We start from the raw sequence: 23,830 nt of genomic DNA on the forward strand, positions 1-23,830 counted from the left end.
GGACATCAGGACACCGCCGAAAACCCACCACAGGACCACAGAGGAGCAGCAAGACACCGCAGAAAACCCACCGCAGGACATCAAGACACCGCCGAAGACCCACCGCAGGACCACAGAGGAGCAGCAGGAGAACACCGGACACTCATCGTAGAGGAGCAGCAGGACACCGCCGAAAACCCACCGCAGGACATCAGGACACCGCCGAAGACCCACCGCAGGACCACAGAGGAGCAGCAGGAGAACACCGAACACCCACCGTAAAGGAGCAGCAGACCCACCCAAAGATCAGAGAGGAGAAGCAGGACAACGCCGAACACCCACCGTAGAGGAGGAGCAGGACAACGCCGAACACTCACCGTAGAGGAGCAGAAGGACATCAGGACACCGCCGAAAACCCACCGCAGGACCACAGAGGAGCAGCAGGACTACGCCAAACACTCACCGTAGAGGAGCAGCAGGACAACGAAAGACTCACCATAGAGGACCAGCATGACACCGCCGAAAGCCCACCAACGGAAAAGAGAGGAGCAGCAAGACACAGCCGAGGACCAAAGAGGAGCAGCAGGAGAACACTGAACACCCATCGTAGAGGAGCAGCAGACCCACTGAAGGACCAGAGAGGAGCAGCATGACACCGCCAAACACCCATCGTAGAGGAGCAGCAGGACACCGCAGAAAACCCATCGCAGGACATCAGGACACCACCGAAGACCCACCGCAGGACATCAGGACACTGCCGAAAACCCACCGCAGGACCACAGAGGAGCAGCAGGAGAACACCGAACACCCACCGTACAGGAGCAGCAGACCCACCCAAAGATCAGAGAGGAGCAGCAGGACAACGCCGAACACCCACTGCAGAACCCCAGAGGAGCAGCAGGAAAACACCAAACACCCACCGTTAAGGAGCAGCAGGACACCGCCGGAGACCGATCGTAGAGGAGCAGCAAGACAACGCCGAAGACCCATCGTAGAGGAGACGCAGGACACCGCCGGAGACACACTGCAGAGGAGCAAAAGGAAAACACCCCTTCGGTGTTGTCCTGCTGTTACTCTCTGGTCCTTTGCCCTAGACAAACCAAAGGAGCAGAGAGGAGCAGCAGGACAATGCCGAACACCCGCTGTAGAGGGGCAGCAAGAAAACGCCACAGATACATCGTAGAGGAGCAGAAGGACACCGGCAAACACCCATCATAGAGAAGCAGCAGGACACCGCCGAATACCCACCGCAGGACCACAGAGGAGCAGCAGGACACCGCCAAACACCCATCATAGAGAAGCAGCAGGACACCGCCGAAAACCCACCGCAGGACCACAGAGCAGCAGCAGGACACCGAAGAAAACCCACCGCAGGACATCAAGACACCGCCGAAGACCCACCGCAGGACCACAGAGGAAAAGCAGAACACCGAACACCCACCGTAAAGGAGCAGCAGACCCACCCAAAGATCAGAGAGGAGCAGCAGGACAACGCCGAACACCCACCGTAGAGGAGGAGCAGGACACCGCCGAACACTCACTGTAGAGGAGCAGCAGGACATCAGGACACCGTCGAAAACCCACCGCCCGACATCAGGACACCGCCGAAAACCCACCGCAGGACCCCAGAGGAGCAGCAGGAGAACACCGGACACTCATCGTAGAGGAGCAGCAGGACACCGCCGAAAACCCACCGCAGGACATCAGGACACCGCCGAAGACCCACCGCAGGACCACAGAGGAAAAGCAGGAGAACACCGAACACCCACCGTAAAGGAGCAGCAGACCCACCCAAAGATCAGAGAGGAGAAGCAGGACAACGCCGAACACCCACCGTAGAGGAGGAGCAGGACAACGCCGAACACTCACCGTAGAGGAGCAGAAGGACATCAGGACACCGCCGAAAACCCACCGCAGGACCACAGAGGAGCAGCAGGACACCGCAGGACCACAGAGGAGCAGCAGGACACCGCAGAAAACCCACCGCAGGACCACAGAGGAGCAGCAGGACACCGCAGAAAACCCACCGAAGAGGAGCAGCAGGACTACGCCAAACACTCACCGTAGAGGAGCAGCAGGACAACGAAAGACTCACCATAGCAGCAGGACACCGAAGAAAACCCACCGCAGGACATCAAGAAACCGCCGAAGACCCACCGCAGGACCACAGAGGAGCAGCAGGAGAACACCGAACACCCACCGTAAAGGAGCAGCAGACCCACCCAAAGATCAGAGAGGAGCAGCAGGACAACGCCGAACACCCACCGTAGAGGAGCAGCAGGACAACGCCGAACACTCACCGTAGAGGAGCAGCAGGACAACGGCAAAGACTCACCAAAGGAAAAGAGAGGAGCAGCAAGACACAGCCGAGGACCAAAGAGGAGCAGCAGGAGAACACTGAACACCCATCGTAGAGGAACAGCAGACCCACCGAAGGACCAGAGAGGAGCAGCATGACACCGCCGAAGACTCACCGCAGAGGAGCAGCAGGACACTGCCAAACACCCATCGTAGAGGAGCAGAAACACCGCAGAAACCCCACCGCAGGACATCAGGACATCGCTGAAGACCCACCGCAGGACCACAGAGGAGCAGCAGAAGAACACCGAACACCCATCGTAGAGGAGCAGCAGGACACCGCAGAAGACCCACCGCAGGACATCAGGAAATCGCCGAAGACCCATCGCAGGACCACAGAGTAGCAGCAGGAGAACACAGAACACCCACCGTACAGAAGCAGCCGACCTATCAAAGGACCCGAGAGGAGCAGCAGGACACTGCCGAACACCCATGGTATAGTAGCAGCAGGACAACGCAGAACACTCACCTTAGAGGAGCAGCAGGACACCGCCGCAGACCCACCGCAGGACATGAGAGGAGCAGCAGGAGACCACCGAAGAACCGTCGTAGAGGAGCAGCAGGACACCACTGAAGACACACCGTAGAGGAGGACCAGGACAACGCTGAAAACCGAACGAGGAACCAGAGAGGAGCAGCAGGACAACGCCGAAGACCCACCGTTAAGGAGCAGCAGGACACCGCCGAACACTCACCGTGGAGGAGCAGCAGGACAACGGCAAAGACTCACCGTAGAGGAGCAGCATGACACCGCCGAAAGCCCACCAAAGGAAAAGACAGGAGCAGCAGGACACCGCCGAGGATCAAAGAGGAGTAGCAGGACAACGGCGAAGACCCACCGTAAAGGAGCAGCAGGACACCGCCACAGATACATCGTAGAGGAGCAGCTGGACACTGCCGCAGACCCACCGCAGGACATCCTTATTTTACTCAAAAGTTCTTTATAATGTACTGTATTTTACAGTATTAACAACAAGAATTTACTGTGAAAATACATCTAGTATTAAAATTGAATTTTCTATTAGCTGCAAATTAAAGGGCGTAAAAAACCTATTGCAACTCTTACTTAATACCAATCTTTAAAATAATCTGTCAAAAAAAATTTGCATTACTTAAGTATTACTGCTCAGTAAAAAATAGAAATATCTAAAAGTACAGGAAGACTGAACACTTGGACAATTCAATTTCAAAACTGCAAACTTCTTGTAGACATTTACTTTTTCATATTTACTTGTGTACACTGTTTAAATATTGTCAGAATTTTTCATTATAAATATTCATGATATGTAGCATACAGGCTTGAGCAGTATCTGTTTTTTTTATACTTCCAAACCGTGGTGGCATTTTAGCAGGGTATATGGTATTATGGTGGCTTTTGTGTAAAACCTTTGTAAAATGGCTCAGGTTAACTGTACTCCACATACGCCATTAACCTAGCCGATTGTCATAGCAGCACTACACCACAGTTAGGGGGAAAAAAATGCACAGAGGAGCTTTGCTTTGGTCTGAGAAGCTGAAGCCTTTATTCACTGACAAACTTCAACCTAAACTGAACATTAACTGCCAGACTAACAACTTAACTGCTCAGCTTTTCCTCCACTCAGCACAAATTCACCATCACTGTCTCTGACCATCAACAGTAGCAGTCTGCCACTTGTCCTCTCTTACGCTTACTTAAGTTACTCACTCAACAAAATACACTACTATGACAAATCATACAAGAGCAATAAAAAATAGTGTAAAAAGTGTCACCTAAAAACTATTTTGTCTGAAACTTCCTACTTAAACTTGCCAACATTAAGGCATCTGATGATGTCATCCACTTACAGTTCAGAAATCACGCCACTCATGATCTGAAAGTTCTTGGATCAGGGTAAGGACCCTTGGGTTCACGTGCAGACGAGAAGTGTGTGTCTTCTCCACTTTAGGTCCCTTCTCCTGGTTGATGGAGAAAAAACATCTTGGGAAACAGAAGAAAACAGTTATATTAATAATCAAATAAATAAAAACTTCATATACTGCTGTCTATGCCCCGTGTCTCCCTATGAAAGCATTTCTCCCAGTGTGATGGAAAAAAAGATCCCAAAAGTCATTATAATGCAAAATTTTCTAAAAAAAAAATCCTAAGATAATGACTTAGTGTCTCAAAATAGTGACTTAGCATCTTAAAACAATGAGTATCTTGAAATGAGTTAGTTTCAAAATAATGCATCAATATCTTAAAATAATCCAAAACTTTGTCAAATCAGTTAGCTTAGTTTTTTTTTTTTAATTTTACAGACCATGTATGAGAAAGACTCATTGTCTTCCAGAAATGACGAAAGATATTTATATCATTGTCTACAAATTATTTTTCTTGTCTCAAAAAATACAGTTGCCAGGAATTAAGTAAGTAAAAATATTGATCCTCTGGTTCAGGAGGGTAATGACAATAAAATGCATCTATATATCACAGCAACCTCCTTGAATTTGAAATCCAGTATTTTTTTCTAATCAGGGATCTGTCAAATAGTGCTTGATATTTGCTTTACAAGAGAGTGATACCCTGGCCCAATCACATTTCCCTCAATTACATCTTGCAGAGATTTGGGGTATTTTGCCACCATTTTTCGGCAGCTTCTGTAGAGTTCCTTTTACTTATGCTACAACTTGTTTGCATCATCTCACACACCACAAGTCGGACTATCTCTCTCTTCAGTCGTGGACTTGGTCGTCTTCCTCTCTCCAGTGACTGTATCAGTTCCTCTGGGAACTTATCCCAGGGTATTGCGAAGGTCTCCACCCAATCTACATTAGGACTTTGACTGCTATTGGAAGAGGTTGAAGAAGAACTTCTGGGTGAAAGAGACTCCAAAGATGAGGGAGGCCCTGGTGGTGAGGCACAAAAAGATGAGCTACTTGTTTCAGGAGTCTGACCTGAAAAAGAATAAATAAAATAAATAAAAAACAGAGACAGATACACACAAAACTTAAATTTAAGATGTTTTATATTTTAGATTGATCATTTACACAGGCCATTTTTGACACTGGTACAGCAATACTTGTCTTACATCTCCGTTTCAAAGCAGCTGGGACTTTTCAGGCCTGAACTGGTCTCAAAGCTGTCAGCAAATCTGCTTCCTCAACAAACAGGAAATCATCATATGTCTCCACCCCAATGGACTGTAAGGCCTCTTCTAAAATATCTTTCGTCATTTCTGGAAGGTCAGGCAAGCGTAGAAATGTTTGCTCCAAGCCAGTCATTTCTGGAATGAGGAAGAATGGCAACCAGTTGTCAAGATCTAAAATGAAACAAAACAAAAAAATTTTCCATGTAGTCAAGTAATGCTCTACATACACACAGATAATAGGGACCCCTACTTTGAGTATATAAAGTGAGAATTATCATTTCTGTACATCTTAATGAAATCTGCAGGCAATGTAGCAGCTACCTCTACTGTGATTATATTGTGTAATGTGAGTGAGGACTTCTGTTTCTGTACATCTGTCATCTACCTACATATTTTTTGAGTCAAATCATTTTACTAAGCACACATGCATTTTCAGCAGGGTTTCCACTTCAGATGTCAAGATCATATTTATTTCGACAACACACTGTGTTTCAGTGGAATGACCTGGTGCCCAGCTGCCTGGTTAGCTCAGTTGGTAGAGCATGAGACTCAACCTCTCAGGGTTGTGGGTTTGAATCCCACTCTGGGTGGCACCACCTCCCATGGGCTCACCACCCGTGGAGGTGCCATAGGCCTTCGGTGCATTGTGAATTGGGCGGGCTGTCCCCGCGACCTGGGCCTGGACCCAGATAAGCAGCAGCAGATGATGACATGACATGACCTGGTGCTCATTAACAATGTATGATGGTAACGGATAAAAATCAACGAAGTCGTTGATGTTAAGACACTGAAACCTTGTATTCTGTTCTGTCACCGAGTACAGATGGTACTCTGAATGATAGTCAGCTTTATGTATATCATCACAAAATACACAGCTGCATCATTATGAATTAGAATGATAAGAAGTTCTCCAAAATCCATGAATTCATCATTTTTTGTTACACGGAACTGCCCTTTTTTATAAAATGTACCTTTGTACTGTATGTTTGTGGACACGCTAGTATTGTTTTCTGAAAAGCCAAACTCTCTCACTGCATGTTTAATTGTATCACTGTAAAGGCTGGGATAAAATGTACAACTGTCTTTGACTTGCAGAAGCTCACTGCATCCTGGCCCAGCAGCGAGATATGCCTGAAACATCTGATGTCTTTCTGAAAGAGTTAGGCAGATGTTTTTAAAGTTTTTCAGATGCCTGGCACATCTCTTGAAGTAGCTGTGTTTGCTTTCAAACCGCATTGTCCATAACCTGATCAAGGGTCCAAATTTCAAAATTAATGCCGGATAGTGCCTCAAAAAATGGTGTTTGGGCTTTAGTGGACTCTCAGGAAATAAACACTTCTTGCTTCCAAATATTCTTGAATAATAATGTCAAGATAGGCTACCTGCGACAACGAAATCTTTTGTGCACAAATCATATCAACAATGTCTTTAAGCTGGAGAGTTAACTGCCACACTTCATCTTCTGCATTTTGCACTTTGTCACCAATTAACACGGGCAGCAACCTCAAGAAATTCCAGTTCTGAATGGCTTGGCCCGAAAGCCTGGACAACTCTGGGTTGACAGCACTTGGTTTTGTGACAGCATCAGATCCTTTGTACTTTAACTGCTTGATCCTTCGGTTCAAATTTGAATATGTAAACCATTTCGTTTTCTTGACAAAATACTTCAAGTACAGTGCAACATCATAGGCTAGGACTCCCTCAAAAATGTCATGGCCTTAACAAGGTGGGAGACCTGGCTGACAAACATGAAAAGATCTCAGGTCATTAAAAACAGAGTTCACCTTTATGCCTTTGATGTGTTGACTGTCTTCCATTTCAAGATCTCCAACAGCAGAATCATAGCTTTCAGGGGTGCACTGTGGACCACACACATTTGGATCATCACTCTGAAACTCATCTTGTGTAATTTCACGGTACCTGCAAAAGTACTGAGAACGACTAAAGTTTTCAGTAAACCCACCGATAGTGTGAGAACCCAGATTATCACCAGCAATACAATACAGAGCCCCTTTGACTATTTCACCACCCACAATTATTCCATTTTCCTCCAGATCTTTTAAATCTGCCAACATCTCTGAGAACACCTTGGCACTTGCAAATTGTTTAAGGTCATTCTCTGCACACAGTAGCACAAGGGACATGTGATCAGTATTGGACTGCAAATGAATAGGCAAGTTAGCCACAGAAACATAGACTGCAACTACTTTTCTTAGCAGAACCCAGGGGATTGGCAATTTCAAATGCATCCTGGTAAAGAATTAGCTTCAGACATCCTGGATTTTCAATGAAGAACTGGTTGGACTTAAAGTTTTGACCATCAATTATGTCACCAAAATCATCCTGGTGTGTTTCACAAGTCTGTTGTAACACCAAATTCTGCCATAATTCTGATTCCAATAAGTTGTTTACTGTGTGTTTCACAGGGATGTAGTAAGCAAACCTTTCTGTCATATTTTCATCATTTCCTAATGTTACTTTTTTAGGTTCTATGTACTTGAACATCTTTTTGAATGTCTGCGCTCTTGAATATGTTGTTCTCAGCGGTCCCTGATGACAGGCAGAGAACAGATCTGAATCTTTCACACAATCACAGATTTTAGCAATAGCATCATCTGTTAGAGACATGTCATTTTTAAAAAGTGAATGTAGTTTACTCAAAGTATTATCCTGCCCCAACTCATGCACATTTTGTATCTCTTCAACAATCGTCTGTATTGTTGAAGCTGGAAGAAGGAGCTGCCCTTGCAACTTTAAGTAAAATAAACATACATCTCTAAGAAAGCCCTCATTGAAATTTTCTGGTAAATCATCAACAGATTCATCAACAGCAGGAGAAATAACTTCCCTGTATGCGTCACTTATGCTATCCACTGAACATGCTCTATGTTTCCTGGACATATGAGCAGTAAATGATGATTTCACAGTGAACGAATTTTTACAACCAGTTACTGGACATGCCACAGGTCGCCCCTCCACTAAATGCTCTTTTAAGTGGTTTACTAGTTCCTTCAGCCGCCTGGTTAGCTCAGTTGGTAGAGCACGAGACTCAACCTCTCGGGGTTGTGGGTTTGAGCCCCACTCCGGGCGGCACCACCTCCCATGGGCCCACCACCTGTGGGAGGTGCATTGTGGACTGGGCGGGTGGGACTGGACCCAGATAAGCAGCAGATGGTGACATGACTAGTTCCTTCACTGTGTGAAATTGGCAGTTACACAGCTTAATGGCACATTTTATATCAACTACAACAGCTCTTGCTGTAACAGAGGTTTCAGGCACATTGTGAGCACGATAGAAATGAGCTTTAAAAGCTGCATAAGTACTCATAAGTGTTCGCTTGCACTCACCACCAACACATTTGAAAAAACAATGTGGCTCGTTCCTGTGAACTCTACAGTGCAGCACATAACCCCTCAATGTCTCTAGTGTTTTGCTGCAAAAACGGCAGGTAATCATTTTTGGCAAGCTAACAAAAAATCCGTTTATTTTTAGTTTTTACCCTCTGTGGATGCTGCCTAAAACAACTTCAAAACGGCATGAAACACAGAGTTAAGCGTTAGCATGTAACTAGTAGCTAACTAATTACCATCAATTAAGCTGTTCCCTCTACACCATGACTGCAAAAAAACGCCCCATCAGAAACAAAATTTAGGCTTTTTCAAGATTTAACTCTCCTCAGACGATGTAAGAAACCACAGTACAGCGGTACGACAAAAAACAAAACTCAGATATAAAAGTTCAGTGCTAGCATGAAAACAATAGCAGCTAATTAACCTCTGCACAGCCCACGTTATGACGGCAAAATACACCCTCGCTCACAAAGACAAGCTAGTATATTTTTTGAAAAAGGCTCATGAGTTTAAACTTCGAGGAAAATTGTACATTTACCTGTGCAACAGATGTCTGTGATGTGGTCGATGCTTCTAGATGCTGGCAGAGACAGGCGTTTGAGAGTGAAAGCGCGACTCTGAATACAGAGATGAGAGAGATCAGAGGTGAGTGACAGGTGGAAAGGGAAGTTAGCGATACAAGGAGATGACATTTATAGACAAGTGAGCTGGAGACAGGAAGAGAAGACAGCGAGACGAGTGAGCAGGAGACAGATAGAGAAGACAGAGAGGCGAGTGAGCGGGAGAGAGCGAGAGACGATGGCCCTGACACCATTCCAGCCCAGATTTACTTATACTTCACAACTTAAGTGACAATAAATATTGAATTTTTGAATTGTACTTTAATTTAACAGTCAGTTGTAGATGTTGATACAACTATGAGGCTATTCATATATATATATATATATATATATATATATATATATGACATTATAGTGTTCCGGACCTTCGCTTGAAAAAAATTTCTCTCACTGGACCTCTTAAAATTTTAGTTGAATACCCCTGCTCTACGAGCTGCTCCCGCAATAATTAAGTCGAGTCCAATAGCTAAACAGAAACAGACTGTGCTGCTCTGTGATTGGATGAGGCCAGTTTGAAATTGAAACAGGTATGTTTGGGTTATGTTGTGGGAATGTACAATTTATCTTGAAATCATTAGTTAGATTTAAAATGGTCTGAGAGCATACAGATACTCTATTTCCAGCAACAATATTCTTGAATGAAAAAAAAAACTTCTCATTTTTTCAATTTACAATTTATTAACATTTAATATGATGCAAAAGAACTGATGAACAATACAAAGATAACTAACTATCATATTTTTTCTTTCATTTCCAAAATGTTGTGACAGGCCAGCAAAATAACTTTAAGTTAGGTTTTACTAGACTACTAACCTACTTATGTTCTTAACAAGACACACCTTTTTTTTTAAAAAAAAATGCTAATTAGCATAATATTGCTGTATTTGTACATATTCGTACCCGTATAATATAAATTATAAATTAGTAAATTAAATGCAGTATTTTTCTGTATTAAAAGATAATCTACATGGAAAAAATCATTTTTTAACACTGCCATTTTGTAATTTTGACTGTATTGTATTGCTTTTTGTATAACAGTTTTTCTGTTTAAACTACAGCAATCTGGAAATTCTACCAAAAAAAGTTGTAATTTCAACATATTCTTACTTTGAAATTAACGGTTATTTTCGGTTCAGTATTTTACAACACATTATTGTAAAATAAACACTGCTTCGCTGTTATTCTATTTACAGTTTTTTTTATGTCATGACTTTACAGTATTTCACTGTTTATTTCACGGACATTTTTTACAGTGCATCGTAGAGGATGAACCACTGGGGAGCAGAAGGAGAACACCGAACACCCATCGTAGAGGAGCAGCCGACCCATCGAAGGACCAGAGAGGAGCAGCAGGACACCGCTGGTCATGGGGATTTCGATGTTGTAGACTGTGTCCTGGTCCCTAAAAAAATCACATATGATTAATTTAGCTATCTAATAAAACCTTTTGTATTGAAATGTGTGTGTTTGTGAATATTTCTGTTAAGTTTGCTGTCATGTTACACATGACAATGGAAAAATGAGTATGTGTAATGTGTCATGGACTCAATAAAGTTTTACCAAACACTGCGGACCGTCAGTTCCATGGAGCTTTTTTTCTTCTTTTAGCTCAATGTTTTGTTTTCTGACCCACAAACTCTCATCAACTCAACTACTGTTTTCAGCAAGAACAACAAACAGCAGACAAAGTTAGCAACAAACTGGCGGATGTCTTAAAACAATACTGACCCCTCTCATATGTACACTGAAAGAGCTTTAATTATTCCTCTTGTCCATACTGGGTGTAAAAACATCAGGTCCTAACATGGTTTCAGTGTAAGTGATGGGGGACAGAGTCCACAGCCTCACGTTAGCTTCAGCTGAACTGAAGAACACATTTTTACACAGAACCAGGACTGTGGAATATAATCATCCATCTCTTGCACTGAAACTGCTTTCTCTGCTGTCAGTATGGTCAGGAGGAACGATTACGGACACCTACAACTCCTTCTATATTCAGTTGTGCTCATAAGTTTATACCCTGGCAGAATTTGTAAAATGTGTACCATTCTTTAATGACAACATGAGTGATCAAGTAAAACTAATTTCTCTTATTTTAAATGGGACTGACGTTTGACATCTCCCCAAAGTGGCTCCGTGATACTGAGGTCAGGAGGCTGTGATGGCCGCTCCAGAACCTTCACTTTTTTCTGCTGTAGCCAAAGACAGGTCGACTTGGCCTTATGTTTTGGATCACTGTCATGTTGGAAAGTCCAAGTGTGTCCCATGTGCAGCTTCTGGGCTGATGAGTGCAAATTGTCCTCCAGTATTTTCTAATAACATGTTTCATTTCATTTCATTCATCTTGCCATCAATTTTCACCAAATTCCCTGAGCTGCTGTGGCTCACACCCCCAAAACATCCAGAGATCCACCTCCATGCTTCACAGTAGGGATGGTAAACTTTTCATATTGGCACTGTTGACTCGTCTCCAAACAAAACGTTTATGGTTGTGACCATAAAGTTCAATCTTAGTCTCATTACTCCAAATGATTTTGTCCCAGAAGTTTTGAGGCCTGTCCAGGTGTTTAGCATATTGTAAACGGGCCTTCTTCATCAGGGTTTGAACACTGCTGATTGGTGTTCTCAAATGTTTGGATATCTTTTTATATCCTTTTCCTGCTTTATAAAGTTCAGCTACCTTCTCTCACAGGTCCTTTGACAGTTTGCTTTCCCCATGGCTCAGAATCCAGCAAAGTCAGTGCAGCACTAGATGAAATGTGCAGGGGTTTGTCAGGAGCCCAGCGACTCACTGACTTTTTATACACAGACACTAATTACATGCAAACAGGTGACAGGTGTGGACAGTTACCCTTAAAAGAGTAACAGCCATAGACTGTATGGTAACAGCTACCAAACGGGTCAACTTCAAGGGTATGTGTACTTTGATCAGGGCCGTTTGGGTGGTTCAACTTGTCACTATGATTTAAGAAGAGCTAATATAATGAAAGATTAATACAGTTATGCTCATAAGTTTACATACCCTGGCAAAATTTCTAAAATATTATCCATATTTTCTGAAAAATTGATAATATTTCACAAATTTTGCCAGGGTATGTAAACTGAGGATCACAACTGTATTAATCTTCACAGCTGCATTACCTCTGAGATTCTACATTTATCTGAAAGTGGCTGTTTGAAAACCTTGGTGGTTAAAGCATCGCTAAGTCCTTTCTGAAACTGTGAGATTAAAAATATGATAAAACTGATGCTTTTCTTTGTGAAAATAAACAAAATGAGTCATTTTTCATAGCATTCAATTCTATTAAAGAAGGTCTCAGCCATAATTCTAACATAGCTCAGTTGGTTTCAGAGGTTACAAAAACAGAAAACATACATTCGTCAAAGTCCCATTTCTGATAATAGAGAGAGACATGCATGAACACAGGAAACGTCTCTTCATGTGTGAATGCATTTTTCAGGTTTTCTATAGAAAAGTGTCTGAAGAAATCAGACTTAGGAATCAGTCATCACAGAAACTATTTAATGTGGTGGCTCTTGTTCTTTGCAGAGATGTTTTTGCTCCTGGTTTGGTTGCTCCTCTGTGTCCGTCCTCCTCTCATCTTTCGGTCTTGGTCCTTGTTGTTGGGGTTTGACAGTTTCCTCAACAGCTCTACATCAGAAGAGTTGAAAAACTAATAAACAGAACTTGATGCATATTTTGTGTAAAGATATTTTTAATATTGTATACATGGGTTTGACCAACAGGAGGCCTCAGAGAGCCATTTCAAGTCTCAGTTCAGTCTTGAAGTGACAGTTGTATTTACCTGTTAACTCCGGATGATTCTGGCTGTAGTTGTTCAGGAGAGACACGTATTTCTGACCCTCAGTATCATCATCTCCTGAAGGGAAGTAAAGTCAGGAACTTTAATGTGTAATAAAACAGATGAGCAAGTTCAGAGTTTACAATAAATCAAGAGATGAAAGTACTATGTCCACCAAAAACAAAATATAATATACCTTAGAAAACCTTTAGTATTTAAATAATATGTATTTCTAAACTGAAAATCAGAGTTTTACATTGTCCTTCTAAAACTATAATTAGGATTGGACTGAACATGAAAACCATCCTACATTAATGGAACCTCTGAAACAAAAGCATCATAATTTGTTTGTGCTGTCACTCATCATTGTGGACCTTGGAATCAAACTATTCAGGCCACAATTTGTTAACTAAATGAGGTTTTGAGAATGTTTTATTAATGTGGGCATTTGTTCATTTGAAGTTCTGCTGATGGATGGAGGAGACAGACTTACGGAGGACTTGTAGGGGGATGTAGCATTGTCTCTCTACCAGCACGCTGCTGGCCGGAGCCACACTGTGCTGCTTTGCCTCTAAGTTCATCAGTGAACCACTGCTGTCCATCAGGTCCACACACTCTACAGAAAGAAGTTTATGGTTTTCTCACATAATCATCAAAAAGACAAATTGAATGTACAGACTTGTTAGTCAATAGATGACACTGGTTTACAAAAATGATCAGATGTACATATTTGTTCTTGTTATGGACGCTACAGAAGAGATTTTCTTACATGTTCTTTAAAAAAAAATATGGGAGTTTGTCCTCGCTGCTTTTCTTTAAGCTTATTGCTTTGAGCACATGGTAACAATGATGGTGGCTGGGAGAACGAGGTTCAGAAAAATCCATCTGAAACAATAAAAGAAACAAACCTACAAAAAAATTCACCTTTAAAGTCCAGACCGCACCTCTCCTTTAAATGATGGATGAAGTTTATCAGCTTACAGTTGAGATTCAACATTTCCATCCTGTTGTCTGTCAAGACATTTGAAATTTAACAGATATAACATTTCACATTAAAATCTGCATGTTGATCATTTCATAATTAAGAATTAAAAATTAAATCTACATTTTTTAAAAAAGTGTTTGTTTTTTGTCCACCACTGTATTATATATGTCGAAGTTTAAAATACTTCAGAAACCAGACTTCAAACAGCAGATCTAATCCTACTTTACATTAAGAAAAACATGTTTTTCTACTTGAAAAGCAAATAGAAAAAAATATATGTCCAAGAACTTTACTAACCTCCAAACAGAATAGTGACAAACATTTTCTGATCCTGACTTCGGTTCAGCTCCACTGGTTCTCTCACTACCAGAAGTTTAAAGCGTCTGTTTATCCTCAGGAGCACAGGGAGTCACAAGCTTGGACTGGGCACTAAGTGCAACAATAGAGGCTGTTAAATCAGTGTTTTTGGGGGACACACTTTGTGGACTAAGACTCAGCAATGAGGCAGAGACTGTATGAACTGGCCTGCATAGTGTAGAGATGGTAAACACACACACACACGCATTTTGCATCCTCCTCTTCTCCTTTTCACAGCTGAAGTCTTTTAAATGAGAGGACAAGGGACTGCTGTTGCTTGTATCCATGGAGTCTCTACACACAGACAGACCGGCACACTGGATTTTACAACTTGTTGGACAGTGATGTCCAGACTGCCTGGAAAAAAATAAGAGGTTTTATTGTTTCCCGTCATAGATTGGAACTAATGAGTTGAATGGCCCAACCCAACAGTGCTCTGCTGAATGTTATACGTAAGATAAAGAGTTTTGATCCAGATTCTGAAGAGGCGGTCCAAGTTCACAGTCCAGTTCACAGGAAAAACAGTCCCCACCATAGAACTTACTAACTTGCTTTCCTGTTTCCAGTCTGTTGTTGGCTGCAGCTTCATATTTAGATAGATATCAGCACGTATCGATCTCATCAGCTAACTCCAGGAAAGAAAGGAGAAGAAAGAAGAAGAAAATGTTCCTTTTCATATAAAAACATTTATTAGAGCAGCTTCAAACAAAACGATTTTCTGACAAATACACAAGAAAGCTTTTATGGTTCTTTTGCATTGACAACTGCGTTTCCTGATTGATCTCCTATAGAGCTGCAGCTTAGCATAATATTTTGAACCAGGTAAAACTCAGCTGAGGGGACAATATGTTGCCACACAGGACAGCAACAGAGTGTGAGGACTCAGGAGGTCTCTGTGGTGATTCTGTGGAAAAGCATTAAAGACCCCAGGGGAAGCTTTCAAAAGCACAAAGGCTCTGAGCCCCGTAACCTGAACTCACAGGAGAATTTCAATAAAAGCTGGGAAAATAAAGAACTCTAAAGATAGTTCGACTGCTTAACTAACCATTTCCCAGGATGAGCAAACCAGATCTGTGACTCAGTTCTATGGACCTTCAGATCTGATATGAAACATGGCCCTGCCTGGTGAAAAGCCAGTGGGAAGCCTGGAGCTGTTTCTACGGCTACTGAATAACGACTGGGAACATTTTCTGGCCACTGCTGAATGCAAACACAGTAAGTTCAGTTCGAAAACATAAATCAATTTATTTAAGGATGTGTATCAACCTCCTTGTGAAAACACAGAAGGTAATAGCTGCACTGGACTGAGGATGAATTTGTCAAGAAAAAAAGACAACAACAACCAAAAAACGGAAAATCTTCCATGAGTTTGATTTAAGTCTAAAATGTGATCATTTACATTCCTTGTCAAATTATTTCCCATTATTCATCAAACATAAGTCAGAAGTCAACATGAATTTAACTTAAATAAGCACACAATCAAGTCACGTTGTCACACTGAGCAAACAGAAATATAAGGTTACATTTCAGCATCACATGACCAACTCTGAGGTTTATGCTTTTAAAAATGTGAAACTTTACATTGCTATTGACACAAACATGAACAAACCCATCACTGGGAACAGAACCGTCCTTGATTATTTAGACCACTTTGAAAACAGCCCGGGCCCCAAAGTGAAATCAGAGCCCATTCAAATCTTTTGGGGAAAAAAAAGCTGAAAATACAATGTGCAAGAAAGGAAAGTGAAAAATCTTTAACTTTACGCATGAAAATTTGCTTTGCAGGTTAGTGGTGCTGCCTGTGCACCTTACAGGGCCTCAGGATGGGGTGAAGCTAAAAACGGCTCATGCTCATGGTGATGTGATGAGATGAAACCCATCAGACAGTGTGTTTATATCCATATCCCTGAAAATTAAAAAGAAAAGTATCAATAATTTACTGAATTTAATGTTCTTGTCTTGAGCCAAAGGCCCCTTCAGACCCCTTCATCAGACGCGGCAGGATCAAATGTTCTCGCACACTTTTTAAACCTGCAGCTAAACAAAGAGGGACACACTGAAAAGACAACAATCAATGCTCTTTCCATTCTGAATGTTTCAGCAGAGGTTCATTCTGTCCCTCCTCTCCACATTGCCTGAGCTTTAGTAGCTCTCACAATTTCACTGCTCAAAGTGCATCAATGAACTTCGAGCAAAGAGGACGAGGAAGCGTTTAGTCTTGTTGGCTGAAATTAGAAGCGGTTTTTGATGTGTGAAGAGCCTGCACCTTAAAGACAGACATGCCAAGGGCTCAGTAGATTTAACCCCCTCTGGGTCATGAAGCACATGTTACAAAGCAGCACAACCTCTTGAACAGTGCTTTCACACTCTTATTCTGCATTTAAACTGTGGAGATGGTTACAGTGCTCCCATTTCCATTGTGGATCCGTATATGTCCCGATCCGCTTCTGACAGTTGCTGCTGAGCTGACATTGACATTTCACTGTGCAGCTCCTGAATATTAGCTAACAATCCCCCCTGCGTCAGGACACTTTTTCCACCTCACCAAAGTAGCTCTTCCTGTCCTGCTTGTGGAACAGCGATGCAACCTGTTCAGAGCCGAGGTCCGGTTTGTCCTTATCCTCAACCACTGCCGCTCCGCTGCAGCCATGTTGCTGCTCTGCATACTGTAGATGATGACACCCTGGGATCTGGGTTTGTCTGAGGGCTTGCAATGGACACGGCCCAATCTTAGGACAGTGAGAGATGACGACTGACAGAGGTGGGTGGGATACCGCCACCAGTCCTCCCCCTACAGGAGAGATGTGAGTAGGGCAGCGGTAGGAGCTTTCACAGCTACTGCTGCTGCTGTGCTCTGTGAAAAGCTGAAAGCTGAGGTTATTCGCCTTGAGTCTGATGGAGTCTGTGATGCTCCTGTGAGTGGAGCTGCGTTTGCTGCTGCCACTCTCGAACAGCTCCCGCTGGCCCAGGACGTGGCGCCGGATGATCTTACGGAAGGTGTGTCGGAACTCCCGGATACGGTAGGCGTAGATGAAGGGGTTGACCACAGAGTTGGCGTGAGAGAGTATAATGGCCACGTACATGATCCCGACCGGAGGACGAGGACACTCAGGACAGAAGAGGGTGAAGCAGTTGATGATGTGTAAAGGCAGCCAGCAGACAGCAAACAGCCCGACAATGATGGCCAGAGACTTGGCAGCCTGGACCTCCTTCTGCAGTGTGGAGCGCGACTTCTCCCCGTGAACTGCTTTCACCTCCATCAGCCTGAGCTGGTAACGAGCTGCCATGAAGATGCACAGGTAGATGGCCAGCATCAGCAGCAGAGGAATCAGCACACAGGCAAAAAAGTTGAAGTAGACCATGTACTCCATGACCACCACCTCCTCAAACAGGCACTTCATCAGACCGGGCGGGCAGGTACTGTTTATGATCTCGGCTGGCTTGTGCCAGCCCATCATTGGGGTCAGACCGATGATGATGGATAAAACCCAGCAGATGGCGATGATGCCTCGAGCTCGCTGGCCTGTCACCAAACTGTTGTACCTGGAGAGGGAGACAATACAAACATCAAGCATCAGCTGTGTCTGTCAGCTCAAAAGTCTGTTCTTCCCAGAAGAACACTCCTAAAAAAAATTATCTATAGTCGTTATGAAAAAGTTTCCAACAATTATCTCATGTTAGATACAAAACTATACAGTAAATTAATCTTATTTTGTACACAGTGTATGTTGCCTTTGACTTATAATTTGCTGATCTGATTGTTCTTTGGAAACGTCCCACAGCCCGGAACTGAAAGAAAAAGGATAAACAAACAAAGTCTTTCAGTACTCCTCAAAGGAAGAGTCTATTTTGAGGACGCCTGTCGCACAGTGTGGGAGAGCAGCTGAGATTTTTGGCTTGTTTCTATCACATTCTTAAGATGTTAAAGTGCAAAGGTTAGTGCTACAAAAACAACCCTCCCCTCCATCAGGGATGCAAAAACCACGCAGGCAAACCCTCACGTATCCTCAGCAGGAGGAGGAGACTGTGTGAAAACAGACTGTCTGAGTCCTGGAAACAGGAAGGCCGAGCTCGGTGCGGCTCTGAGGTTGAACAGTTTGGTACCATGAGGTGACAGCTCGAGCTACAGTATCACTTTTGGTCAGCACATCATTACGTGATAGGTTTTCATGGCTGTAGACATACCACAGCAAATCTGAGCTGACGTTCAAAATAAACTGAACTGACAAGCACAGCAGATTACACTTGGATTTACAACAGGGCTACGCAGCCTGTATAAGCAATTAGAGGAATATTCATCTGATTGCTCTGGGGGGACACTGCCTCGTGGGAGATGCCATTTCTGGACACACTTATGAGACTTTCTGGTTCAAAAGTCATGTCTTTACTGATAGACAGAAATGTATGACGTTTTATTGTGAGACCTTCACTGCCTGGGACTAAGAAACAGATCAGAGAAAAATAAAGAAGAAGGAGAAAAGTTATGGCACATTGTAAATGTGTGTGTTTTTCTTTTTCTTCCATGGTTAAGAACTTTTGGTACCATTTTCTCATACAGTGTCCTTTCTTAAGGCTTTAGACGTTTTTATACTATCAGCAATCTACATAGTACAAGAGCATTAGTAAATGATTTATTAAATCCTTTATAAATGGTGTCTTATCAGAACATGGTGCCAAACTTTTCTCTCTTTCTCTCTGACTGATAACTACTACAAAGTCCCCAGTGCAGCGTCCTCTGGGTCACTGACCTGAGCGGTATCTTGATTGCAATGTAGCGGTCTATAGCGATGGCCAGCAGGCTGAAGATGGAGCTCTGTGTCAGAACCAGCACGAAGCAGGCGATGAACAGGCAGCCGTAGAAGTTGGAGCAGAAGCCTGTGCTGATGACGATGGCGAAGGGAATGGCCAGGACGCCCACGGCGATGTCAGCCACCGCCAGCGACACCACAAAGAAGTTGGTGATGCTCTGTAGGTTGCTGTTGAGGCACACGGCCCAACAGACCAGCACATTGCCCAGCACGGAGAACACAGCAATCAGCAGTTCCAGGATGATGTAGACGACGAAGGCGGCGGTGTAGTCCGGCATGGTGAGACAAAGGCCAAGGTCACTGATGAGGAGGGAGGAAAGCTCGTCTCAACGACCATAGCTGCAGCCTGGCAGCCGCTGAGCTCAGCCTCCTCACCTCCGACACCTCCAGAAACATCCACCAGATTCTCCAATCAGCTGTAGCAGCTCCTTCACACCTGCTCGGCTCAAACAGCTGATGAAGAGGTTTATTCAGCTGCAGAATAATCTATCATTCCTCCTAAATCCAGACGCAGGACACAGTCGCCTCCATTCCCCCCGGTGAAAAAAGCTGCTCTGCTGTGCTCTCTCCTCAGGTCCTTCCCCTCAGCGTTTTTTTTTTTTTTCCCATGAACTTCTCAAGGGGCTGAGATGATGCCAACAACGCAAGTCACTGGAACGTTATGTCGCTGCAGACAGAGGTGCAGAAGTGAAAAAGAGGAAATGCTTTTACCATTAAGGAAGTGAATTTCAACAGTGACACACAGTAGCATCGAATACAGTGTTTACCGTAGATACCATCTGATGTATTTCACCAGAGTTACCTCGAAGCTAAGTTTCAGCTGGAGGCCTATGGTAACTAAAACACAGGCACAATAACAGAGCACCACTACATTAGCAAGACAAGACACATTATACAAAGTTACAAACAGTGGTACATCACACACACGTCAACACTACATATGTCAGACAAACTATTCTCTACCACCTCTCCCTCCCACATATGCCTAACCTCCCATCAGTGACTTGCTGGTGAGTGTTCAGCAGCTAAAGAGAATTTCCCACAGGAGGTGGTGAAGAGCAAAATTAAGCTAAAAGGAAGTTAAAATTGGATTTACGTTTCCCAGGTGGTCAGAAACATCAGCTCCAAATTAAAGTGTAAATTAGCCTCCGTTTGCCAGAAAGGTGATAATATATCAATGTTGTGTTGTTTTCACTGCCTCCAAGAGGCCAGAAAAAATATGTTATAGCAAAGTTTTAAGAATAAAAGTTCACTTATCATTTTTTCTGATAAAACATGTTAATCAGAAAAATGAGACAGAATTTCTGAGACAGAGGAGAACACACGCCTTCTGACACATGTTTCGAAATGACTGGATCATATATCATGGCTCATGATGAACCTCATGATAAACTATGATATGTCATCTGAAGAAATATGCTAAAGTCACTGTGTTGTTTTAGCTCACTGTTTGCAGCTGGTAATCTGTAATGTGTCCTGTCAGACACTTTTCAGTGTAATTCTTGGAAGTGTGATAAATATGGCTCCTGGTCTATTCTAAATTAGTGCATTATACTGTAGTTAAATTCCCTGACATCCACAAGCCAGCGGCCATACGAGGCTTAACAAACAGAAATGTGCTGTTTTTGTGGTGCTGAATTCCCTCAGAGGGAATGTTTCTTGAGGTTACACAGAGTTTTAGGAGACAACAGCTGTGCTGGAACACAAAGGTCTTTGCTCTCCCAGTCAGACGTCTCCTTTTGGGTTGGATGAGACCTTTTCATTAATACCAAAGACTTGTTATTTCAAGGGTGATAGTTATCAGGAAGTTCTTTTTTTTTTTGTTCATTCTGTTTGACTTACAAATAAAGTTTTTGTTGGTCTCTTTCCTCTGAGCCCTGGCTGTTTCTCGGTCTTGATGTCAGTGGAGTTTGGTGTTATGTTGCAGTGTATTATAATGTTTTATGCAGCAGCGGTGTGTCCATAACAAAAATCCCAGAGGACAGCAGAGGAAATAATGAATCTCTGAAAACTATGGCAGTGATTCTCCCATGCTAGCAACGTATCCTACAATAACAAGCTGAGGTGGAATGATGGAGAAACTCCAGGGATTAACAGTGAAACAGGGGAAAGTGAAGCCTTTCTTGAGGACAGGCTCTGGTGAACACTGGCCACTTCAGGAAACAGAAATTTAAAAGCAGCTTTGTATTCAGACACGCGATTGCGATGTTTTGAATAATCAGTAAGTGAATTAAGGATTAACATACGACAACAACGCTACACAAGCTTGACTGAAAACCCTGCTACACCAAGAAAACCAATCACTTTGCTGTATTCCTGCTGGCATTCAGAGAAAGCACAGGAGGAACTTACATCAGATCTTAAGCTTCCTGATAAGAGCCACTGTCAGTGTGTGTGATGCTGATCTACACTCCGAGTGACAACATGGCTGCTGGCAGAGTGATCAGACTGATTGACTTCCTGTTTGTGGTCATTTAGCTTTGGTAATTTCCTCAACATCAACCTTTAGACGGGACAGCTAACACAGCGGGACCTAACATGAGGCCTTTGATCATTTGATCATATTGTACTTTGGAGATGTGGACCCAACTTTGTCATCTCCATAAATATTTTGTACTTGTACTTGTTGACTTTTTTGTTGTTTCCCCATTTTGCCACCTTTTCTACTGTGAATGTAATCTCTCTCTCTCTCTCTCTCTCTCTCTCTCTCTCTCTCTCTCTCTTATTTTTTCTTTTTGCAGAGGTTTTTATGGTATTTTTTGTCAATATGCAGGCATTTTGCTTTCTAAAAATAAAATTTTCTTAGTTTTTCTTTTCTTGTTCTTGTTTTGCACTAACTTTAGTCCTGGTTGAGTCAAACCTTCCCCAAACTTAACATTTATCCACAGAAATATAAGCTTGAACATGACCATGCAGCTGATTTTCAAACAAGACTTTAATACCAACCAACCCCAGACTCAGAGAGAAACTGCATTAATTACGGACAATATGAGCTAATTACTGCAGCATTGTTGTTTTATTTCTACTAAAAATTGAGTGCGTGGTTTATAGACACGCCCTTTGTCAAACTGCAGTACTCACAGCTTTATTATTTCCTTAATCAGGGGTGTTCAGTGGGGGCACAACAACAGCAACTTCTTGCATCAGACCACCCACAAAGCTTGATCTGGCCATGTCATAAGATGGACCCACATGGTTCACATGTTCAAGTTTGTTTGTTTTTTTTATCCTAACATGAGTGGCATACACGTTTTTAAAACCGTAAGAGCATCAAACAGCGGGAAGAGAACGAGCCTCTCTGACCTTAGTCCAGGTAAACGCACCACAGGAGGACAGGGACCTCGTGGACTCACTGTTAAGAAAGTCACACGCTCACTGCAGGGAACTGTCTACGGGTTATCTCGTGCTTGGTTTTGTTGTCACAGGTGATGAAACTAACACCTCGGGTGGGACAGTGTGTACCGAACATCACCTAACCGCGTTCCTCACGCGCTCACCTCGCGCTTTCAGATGCCGCAGAGCTCACACGCGAAGCCACAGGTAGTGTTAGTTAGACACGCTGTGGTCGGAAGGCTTAGTCTCATGCATGCAATGTGATCGACTTGATTATTAATAGTACATAGAACAAAAGCCAGGTTTTGTTGGTTTGATGCAGAATCAAACTTTCTGTCAGAGAGCCTATAAAAAAGAGATATATATAAAAAAGACTCACCTTTTTTCACCGTTTTCTAGGACAAAATGTAGATTTGACTGATGAAATTTTTAATGTCCAACAGCACGTCGTAAGATAAGGTGATAAAACGCGCGATCCCCCCCAAAAAAACACCAAAGGCAAATTATGATCGTTTTCACTTCCCACTGATGAACCGACAAGTGTGAAACTTCCTCAGTTCAGTGGCTGAAATCAGGTTAAACAAACCGCCTCAGTGAGCTCAGCTCGACACGCTGCTCAGCTCCAGATCAATGTCTCCGGCTCCATCTACAAGAAATTACACCGCTTCTTTAGTGTTTGACTTCAGACAGATGAGACCTGCTCTCTTCCTCTCCTTCACACACACACACACACACACACACACACACACACACACACACACACACACACACACACACACACACAGACCCCTCCCTCATAAAGCCATATTCAGACTGATTGTGCCCCTGTTTCCTCTCCAGGGGCGGATCTGTTTAAGTCTGCTGTGTCAGTCGATGACACACATTAAAATTGGTGTGTCTGCTGTAAAACCTGAGTCAAATGAGTCAAGTAGTCCAGTTCATCTAGACATTTTCTTTCTCTGGAAGCCAAATATCCAGTTATTATTACTCAGTGAAGGAGCAGAGGCCCAGTAACAGCCTCATCATTGTTTAAATTTCACACACTACTCATCATTTATTGTAAGTGGACTCAAAAAGTAAGTAAACGTGAAACCACTTCCACAAAGACAGTGGTGACAACATGCAT

General features: G+C 43.2%; 2 protein-coding genes, 1 long non-coding RNA gene and 1 other non-coding gene across 4 annotated transcripts; 1 reads left to right on the plus strand and 3 right to left on the minus strand.

The window, feature by feature from the left end:
* Positions 1-3,861: 3,861 nt before the first annotated feature.
* On the minus strand, positions 3,862-9,514 carry LOC121184990. Its single transcript, XR_005894325.1, has 5 exons — positions 9,337-9,514; positions 7,232-7,306; positions 5,388-5,582; positions 5,009-5,253; positions 3,862-4,297 (listed from the first exon to the last, which is right to left on the minus strand). It is a non-coding gene; the product is annotated as an uncharacterized LOC121184990 (long non-coding RNA).
* Positions 8,465-8,537, plus strand: trnal-caa. The gene has a single exon. It is a non-coding gene; the product is annotated as a tRNA-Leu (tRNA).
* Positions 9,515-12,833: 3,319 nt separating the features above from the next.
* LOC121184985 (uncharacterized protein C22orf15) lies at positions 12,834-14,528 on the minus strand. Its single transcript, XM_041042923.1, has 5 exons — positions 14,504-14,528; positions 14,146-14,232; positions 13,715-13,837; positions 13,225-13,299; positions 12,834-13,070 (listed from the first exon to the last, which is right to left on the minus strand). Exons 1-5 carry the CDS (start codon positions 14,526-14,528, stop codon positions 12,937-12,939), a joined length of 444 nt encoding a protein of 147 aa, XP_040898857.1. The 3' UTR covers positions 12,834-12,936.
* Positions 14,529-15,229: 701 nt separating this feature from the next.
* Positions 15,230-23,430, minus strand: adora2aa (adenosine A2a receptor a). Its single transcript, XM_041042613.1, has 3 exons — positions 23,084-23,430; positions 19,312-20,038; positions 15,230-18,106 (listed from the first exon to the last, which is right to left on the minus strand). The coding sequence occupies exons 2-3, from the start codon at positions 19,647-19,649 to the stop codon at positions 17,086-17,088; spliced, it is 1,359 nt and encodes a 452-aa protein (XP_040898547.1). The 5' UTR covers positions 19,650-20,038; positions 23,084-23,430; the 3' UTR covers positions 15,230-17,085.
* Between the last annotated feature and the right edge of the window lie 400 nt (positions 23,431-23,830).

Source organism: Toxotes jaculatrix, chromosome 7, assembly GCF_017976425.1.
Source record: "Toxotes jaculatrix isolate fToxJac2 chromosome 7, fToxJac2.pri, whole genome shotgun sequence".
NCBI lineage: Eukaryota > Metazoa > Chordata > Actinopteri > Toxotidae > Toxotes > Toxotes jaculatrix.